Source organism: Rana temporaria, chromosome 12 (assembly GCF_905171775.1).
Source record: "Rana temporaria chromosome 12, aRanTem1.1, whole genome shotgun sequence".
In the NCBI taxonomy this organism is placed as follows: domain Eukaryota; kingdom Metazoa; phylum Chordata; class Amphibia; order Anura; family Ranidae; genus Rana; species Rana temporaria.
In genome coordinates this window covers 125,885,151-125,893,021 of record NC_053500.1, presented here as the reverse complement: position 1 = coordinate 125,893,021, position 7,871 = coordinate 125,885,151, and the positions used below count along the sequence as shown (strand labels likewise).

At 43.5% G+C, this 7,871-nt stretch overlaps 1 protein-coding gene across 1 annotated transcript in view; it reads right to left on the bottom strand.

Moving 5' to 3' along the window:
- Positions 1-2,291: 2,291 nt before the first annotated feature.
- Positions 2,292-7,871, bottom strand: part of CDK5RAP1 (CDK5 regulatory subunit associated protein 1) — a 30,380-nt gene continuing 24,800 nt past the window's right edge. Inside the window, exons 10-14 of the mRNA XM_040330575.1 lie at positions 7,357-7,412; positions 4,776-4,906; positions 4,531-4,680; positions 3,078-3,209; positions 2,292-2,503 (exon numbers count right to left, since the gene is read on the bottom strand). Of these exons, the coding sequence (XP_040186509.1) occupies positions 2,423-2,503; positions 3,078-3,209; positions 4,531-4,680; positions 4,776-4,906; positions 7,357-7,412 (550 nt within the window). The 3' untranslated portion in view covers positions 2,292-2,422. The remainder of the gene's footprint in view (positions 2,504-3,077; positions 3,210-4,530; positions 4,681-4,775; positions 4,907-7,356; positions 7,413-7,871) is intronic.

Here is a 7,871-nt window from a genome sequence, read left to right as displayed (position 1 = left end):
CCGAAAATTCTTCTGCCTGGTGGGCAGGAATAAGTTTAAGCATCTGCTTAGCTTGATCCGATAATGCTTGTGCAACCCCAATTGCAGCCACAGCTGGCTGCACTACTGCCCCTGCAGTAGTGAAGGAGGTTTTAAGTAGCGTTTCCAAGCGTTTATCAACCGGATCCTTGAACACCTGTATGTTTTCTACAGAGCATGTTAAAGATTTGTTAACACATGAGATGGCTGTGTCCACAGCCGGGGCTGCCCATCTCTTGGAAAATTTCTCTTCCATAGGATATAAGGCAGAGAATCTTTTAGGTGGTACAAAGATTCTATCTGGCTTGGTCCAATCTTGGAACATAACTTCCTCTAGCAGAGGATGGATCAGAAAAACCGCATTGCTTTGAGGCGTTTTTAATGAGCCCAAAGCTGAAACCGTTGATACTTGGAGATCTGGTACTGGCAAGTTGAATGTCCTATGGACCAAGTCTGTTAATACTTGAACCCACCAGCTCTCCCCTTGGGAGGCTGCGCCAGACTCCTCCGTACCCGGATCCTCGATCCCTGAACTTACTTGGTCCTTGTCCAAGAGGTCGTCCAATTCCCCTGCGGAAGGGACCTCCTCATCTGAGGGTCCACGGAGACCTATTCCGTTTTCTGCCCCGCATAGCCTTGGCTATCATCTTTTCCATTCTTTTTTCCATCTCCCTTAGAGAGGTGGACAGTACCTCGTCCGTGACCACCCTAGGGTTGGACTGACCCGTGCCAGCTCCAGCCCCAGATCCCGATGGTCCCACCAAGGCTCCCTCTGGGGAAAGCAGCGGCTGACTTTGTCCGAGACCTCAGACTCTCTGGGGGAATCCCCACCTCTTGTACCCTCTGCCATGGTACAATACCGAGGTACGCCCGCTACTTAACGGTGTTTGGAAAAATAAACAGTTATTTGCCCAAAAACCCTTCTTTCTTATTAATGGTTTGTTTCCTTTTTTTTTTTTTTTAAACCAAAGAAAGAAAAAACCCTTCTGTCCCCTTTAGTAGTATTGCCAAAAAACTGCTGAAAAAGAACACCTATCTCTAGGCTAAAGGACAGTCTTTCTCAAGACTGTAATACTCTTTCTTGGCCACTGTGTGTCCTCGGCGCCCCACGCTGCCGCTCTGGTCCTTCCTCTCTCAGTTCCAACACTCACTGAGCTGGGAACACAATGGAAGGGCCGCCCCTTCCTTTTACCTACTGGCCCGCCCTTCCCCTGTCAGCTAACGGCGCGAAATTGCGCCCATATCACGGGGACGCGCGCGCGCCGGCGGGGGCCACACGAGGAGGTCAGAGGCTGATCCTGCCGTCCAGGCCAGGATCTCTCCCTAAGGAATCATGAACACAGAGCGGCATGTTCCCCTGCAGCACCTGCCTGGACCTCTCTGAGCAGGCTTTGCAGGTAAGAGCATTCTGTACACTCCCAGCTCTTTTACATAAGAAAACAGTATATCTTCTCAGGGGCTTCTCTTAGAGAGAATTGTCACTTTACACACAGGCTCTTTTTCAATGCTTTCCTAGCACCAGTTTGTAATACTACCAGGGAGGTCACCTCTTATGGGGAATATATATATATATATATATATTCATCCTATCCTAAGATATGTGACTCACCTTGCCAGATGCAGCGCATAAACTTTAGGCATGTCCCACTGTGACCCCCCCCCCCCCGGAAAACCTGCTGCGAACCAAGTTCCGCAAGTTTCCCCTTCACTTACCTGCTCCATGCCGCAGGACTTTGCACAGCAAGAGGCCCAATCTTCCCCCATCTCCGTGGGGCGTCTAGACCTTCAGGCCCTGGGTTCCTATGAAGGATCCACTGTCCTGGGCCCATATAGCACTCTGGCAACAGAAACATTAGGCCCCCAAAGGTTTCTAAGTCCTGTGCCCAGAGTCCAGCTCTCTAGACAGAAAGCATTATGGGCTATACCCCATTGGTTTGGGGTCCGGTTGCTGACCACTTTAGCACTGAGGCCTTTGGACAGAACCGGTTAGCTCACCTTAATCCCAAGGATGTGGAGGCAAGCTAAACCATGACCAACACCTAAGACACTGGCGTAAAAACTGAGGTACTCCTCCTATGGGAGGGGGTTATATAGGGAGGGGACTTCCTGTTTGAGATTGCCAGTGTCCATCACCTGAAGGTACTCCATATAACCCACATAGTAATGAATATGCCGCTCTGTGTCCCGTGATGTACGATAAAGAAATATATATTTTTACAGTATGTCCAATACAGGAAAACTCTTAACAGTGAAATTAAAGGCATATATAAAAATTTCATTTTTCACACATTCGGTTTTACTATAAGTATCATAAATACATTAGAAACAAATATACAGTAAAATACTCGTTATGAATCATGTAAAAGCTTCATCCTATTATTAATCAAGAAGAAAGCGCTCATAGTCAGGAATATGCAGGTGATGACTGAAGACTGGCCAGCCCAACGAGTCTTCCTCTAAGGCTTTGTGAGCTAGATGACGTTATCTAAAAAAAAAAAAAAAAAAAAATATACACAATTTTCATCCAGTAGCATTTTCATCCATTAGTCTAACAAAATGCTAAATTTTTGCTTATTGACATGCAGGACTGTACATACAAGGGACAGAGCACATATTTTTTTCTAGATTGTGCATTTAATTTTCTAAAGTGCAAATTATTTTGCACAGATAAAGGCTATTATAGTGTTCTCCTGGGGGAAGGGGGGGGGGGGGTGGGAATGGGACTGGAGAGCACAATGGCTCTGTGGGAGGGATTGCCCCCACAACACGGTCTGTGTTGATGGGGGAATAAAGCGATTTTCTTTCCTGTAACCACTCTGTCTATGGTCGGATTAAGAAGGAGTGAGACAGAGTGTAAGGGCCGATTCTCACCAGAGGATCCAACATAGCAACGGCTGGACTTTTGCTAGCACATCTCACAGCAATACAAGGTAGTGCCTTACTGTGCATTGTGGAGGTTTTTGAGATTTGACAGCACCGTGGTTTTGCTAAAAGCTAGTAGCACGTTGTAGAAAAAGAGAGGGACAGACAGAAGAGTAACGAGAGAAAGATGTAGTGACCTCTACTGATACATAATCTCCTGGTTTGACTCGAACTTCAGTCCCCGGTGAAGAGCTGCTTGCCGCAGGAAAAATCACTTTGATGTTACCATCATTTCTTCCACATAAATCTGCTGATGACCGTTTACTGACCTGGAAGACATAACCACCTTGTAAGAATATCCAAAGAAAGGTGAGGTGAATAAGATGTGGGTGGTTGAGGTCTAAAACCTGCCAAGAGAACTCCAAGCTGTTTACGTGTTACATGTTGGACACAATTTTATAGCACATTAATGTTTTCTATACCTTCTGGGTAACAGATTTATTATTCCAATTCTAGATTTGCTCCAAGAAAACAGCTAAATACACAGTTGAAATGCATCAATGTTTACTGTATATTTGGCCAGCCAGTCTAGTAATACACTCACCTCGCCTAGTCTGTAGGATCCCTGTACTACTTCCGTGTTTAGCATTATTACCTCTTGGTCAGATTTCTGGATTCCCGGGTCAGCTCCCTGTTCATTGGACAGTTTTGATTATGATAATTTACTGTCCAATGAACAGAATAGGGGTTGAAAGGTACAGTGTGCAAAAGGATGCAAATCCCACACCGCCAACCCATTTAGACAGTAACAGCTCTCCCTTGTGGTCTAACTGAAAGACTGCTCTCACCAGCATGTATTCTCAACTCAATTGAAGCATCCAATGTGCCCCTGTGTGTTCATGGTATATCTGATGTGTTACAAGGACCTTAAACCAGTGGATGTAAACCCTCACATATACCCAGTGAAGTGAACAGCCTCAGATGATGCACAGAGATTAAACAAATCCTCCTACACAAGTTTTACATATACAGTGGGGAGAACAAGTATTTGATACACTGCCGATTTTGCAGGTTTTCCTACTTCCAAAGCAGGTAGAGGTCTGTAATTCTTATCATAGGTACTCTTCAACTGCGAGAGTCGGAATCTAAATCCAGAAAATCACATTGTATGATTTTTAAGTAATTAATTAGCATTTATTTGATAAATCAGAAAAGCAGAACTTAGTATTTGGTACAGAAACCTTTGTTTGAAAATTAGAGAGATCATACGTTTCCTGTATTTCTAGACTAGGTTTGCACACACTGCAGCAGAAATTTTGGCCCACTCCTCCATACAGAGCTTCTCCAGATCCTTCAGGTTTTGGGGCTGTCGCTGGGCAATACGGACTTTCAGCTCCCTCCAAAGATTTTCTATTGGGTTCAGGTCTGGAGACTGGCTAAGCCACGCCAGGACCTTGAGATGCTTCTTACAGAGCGACTCCTTAGTTGCAAATTTTGTAGCGTGAAATAACTTTACAATTTATAAAAATGAAGTTCAGATCATTATTTAGTGGTGTTTTGGCTCCCCGCTAGTAAATTATTGTTCAGGGTTCAACTTTTAAAGAAGAATGGTGAGATTCAATCCTTCCAATGTGAACATAAGGTACTCACTCCCTCTACCAGAACTAAGTGTTTGTTCCCAACTTCTCTCTTGTTGACCCGTTCAGCCTCCTTTCTGAAAACTGCAATGAGCTCCTCAAGCCTTCTTTTCTTCACTTCAGCTGGGACATCATCATTCAGCCTATGGAAGGCTCTCGTTTTCTGATACAGAAAACAAAAAAAGAGCCAATGACTATTAAGCCAAAAAACACTAAATTCTCAGGCACAAAGAATGCCACCCGATATGGTCACGCTACCTTCCTCATGCTGTAGGCAAATAAAAAAGCTGAGTTGTAGGACACTTCTCTTAGTAGGGAAACGGTTTGTTGGTGATCTTCCTCAGTCTCCTGACAGAACCCGGTAATGAAATCACTGCTGAGGCTCACACCTATCGTAAAGACAGAAGAATATATTACATACAGTACATAATATTTATTTATATTGATTGAATACCATATTTTACTGTAAATTACCAACTCAACAGAAGTCACAAATGTGTCCCATGATCGAAATGCATGCAATACATACACGTGATCTATCTTATCTGTTCACTACTGCTGGGACATAACCTAGAGAGGGAAAGGGATGTTCAGGGGTACGTTTCAGTAACACCGGACTGTAAATGTACTCTGGAATTGTCAAACTGATTGAAGTTTAAAATGATTTTAAAAAGGCACAGATTCTCTTCTGCAGTCCCTGCCAGTGCTCCTGCCCCCCCTGCCAAGTGCCCTCATAGCAATCTGCTATGGGGGCACTCATAGGTGCTCCCTCCCGAGTTGGCTCTGTGTGTCCATTGACACAGAGCACAATCCGGCACCTCCCCACCACTTTCCTTCCCGGCTGTGATTGACAGCAGTAGGAGCAAATAGCTCCCGCTACTACCTCTCTGTCCAATGAGGAGAGAGCCACTGATCTCATGCACATCACTGGATAGAGATCGGGCGCAGGTAAATATTTAGTGGGGGGTTGTAGTAATCATGGCATGTTGTCATATGAAGACACAGCTGCAGTGACCTTCCCCCCCTAACTCATACAATACACAATCTCTTCATGCCAGACACCTCTTATCAATCTCCCAATACCCATCTCAGGGGCCATAAAACTGTTGCGCTTACCTGCTTGAGGGATGAGAAATTTAACAGACGTTGGGTCATAAATACCACAGTTGGAATTCATACAATACACATATCTGCCTCTCGGTAGAATCCATCATACCAGTATATATATATATTTTTTTTATATCTTCTAAAATAATCTCACAGCCAGAATGTAATCTCAGTTCATTTGTAATGTTTCAAGTCCAGACACCCCTATATCAGGCCATATGGGAAGCCATTGGCACCCCTTAGCCCTCCTAGGTAAAGTACAAATCTGAAACCTGCCATATTTAGATTTATTTTGAAGCAAATTTCACATTGGACAATAGACTGATGGTTAGCAAACTGTAGATATTCATAGATATGAATACTAGAGGTCGACCGATATGGGTTTTTCTCTGGCCGATGACGATATTTAGAAATTGCAGCGGCCAATATATGATGCCGATTTTTTTTTTTGGGGCCGATATGTTAGGCCGATTTAAAAAAAATAAAAAAAATTCCCCTTCATCTCATAAAATCTAACAGTTGGACCCCTTTCACACTGGGGTGTTTTTCAGGCGCTTTTGGGCTAAAAATAGCACCTGTAAAGTGCCTGCAAAACGGCTCCCCTGCAGTCTCTATGTGAACACCTGAGGGCTTTCACACTGAGGCGGTGCGCTGGCAGCACGTTAAAAAAAGTCCTGCAAGCAGCATCTTTGGAGGGATGTATACCGCTCCTCCACCACTCCTGCCCAGTGAAATGAATGGGCACTGCTGCCGAAGCGCCTGTAACGCGCTTCTGCAGCGGTGCTACACGGGCGCATTTAACCTCATCGGCCGCTAGCTGGGTTAAAAGAGCCCCGCTAGCAGCCAAATAGCTCCTGCCCGCTCCAGTGTGAAAGCAGCGGAGTTCCGCCAAAAAAAAAAAAATATTAAAAGTCAGCAGCTACAAATACTGCAGCTGTTGACTTTTAATATATAGTCACTTACCTGTCCTGGGCGCCCGCGATGTCGGCACCCGAAGCTGATCTCTCCCTCGGCTCTCGGGTACTGCCCTGGCCATCTTCGGTAAGGGAATCAGGAAGCAGGCACAAAACAGGTAATCAAAACTTTTGGACAAAGAAAAAAAAAAAAAAAAAAAAACGGGCTAACTTTACTGTTTATTTTTTTTTATTTTTATTAATTTAAGTGTATTTTTTCCCCAAAAATTGCGTTTGAAGGACCGCTGCGCAAATACTGTGTGACATAAAATGTTGCAACAACTGCCATTTTATTCCCTAGGGTCTCTGCTAAAAAAAAATATATATTATAATGTTTGGGGGTTCTAAAATACAGGATTTTTAATTGTAAGCAACAAGTGTCAGAAAAGATTTAGTCTTTAAATGGTTAAACTGAGAACTTCTACACACAAGTAGCAACATTGTATCTTTTCTCAAACTTGGTAAGTTGGTTAGTAAGTATTGAATTTGCACCATTGATTGTTTCATTAATAAACCTTACTTTGATAAGTGTTAACTGTGTCCCTAAGCATTTAATGCAAACGAAAAATATTCATTGTCTCTTGAAGAGTGCTATTGTATAGTATAAATCCTCTGAATATACCGGTCTGTGGGGACAGTGTGTGTTACAGACATTCATAATCCATAGAATGCATTAAGATAAAAAAAAACTTCTGCCTTAAGAACCACTATAATGAGTAAATCTCCTCTGCTAGTGAGGAGCATTACCGATGGGTAAAATCAAAAAAGTGAAAACCTACCTGGAATGCGCTCCCTTATATTATGTATCAGATCAATGTAAGCTTCTCTGCTATATCTGCAAAACAAAGGAAATAGGATTTTTGTATTACAGTAATCATGGAATCTATTGAGAGACACGTGAAGTCTTCTCCTTCAGGGTTATACTGCCACCTGCAGGAGAATCAGACACTGGAAAACACAAAAACTGTAAGCAAGCTCAGGATAACACCACCAGCAGTACCAAGAATATGATGACAAACACTGAGGAGGTGGGACCTGTGTCCTCCAATGAACTCTAAGAATAAGATGTAATGCTAAGGATGAAAATCCTGTTTTGTCTCTCATCCATTATGAGACACAGGAAGTCGGTCAGTGCATTCAATAACAGTCCAACCAAGTGGTGGGCAAAATAAATGCTGACGGATCCAACACCAGAAAACTGGGCACTGCCTTCAGGTTAAAGAGCCACCTGAAGGACCTTACACTACAAGTTGGCATCAGATGAAGCAGCAACATCCACATGATAGAAAGAATG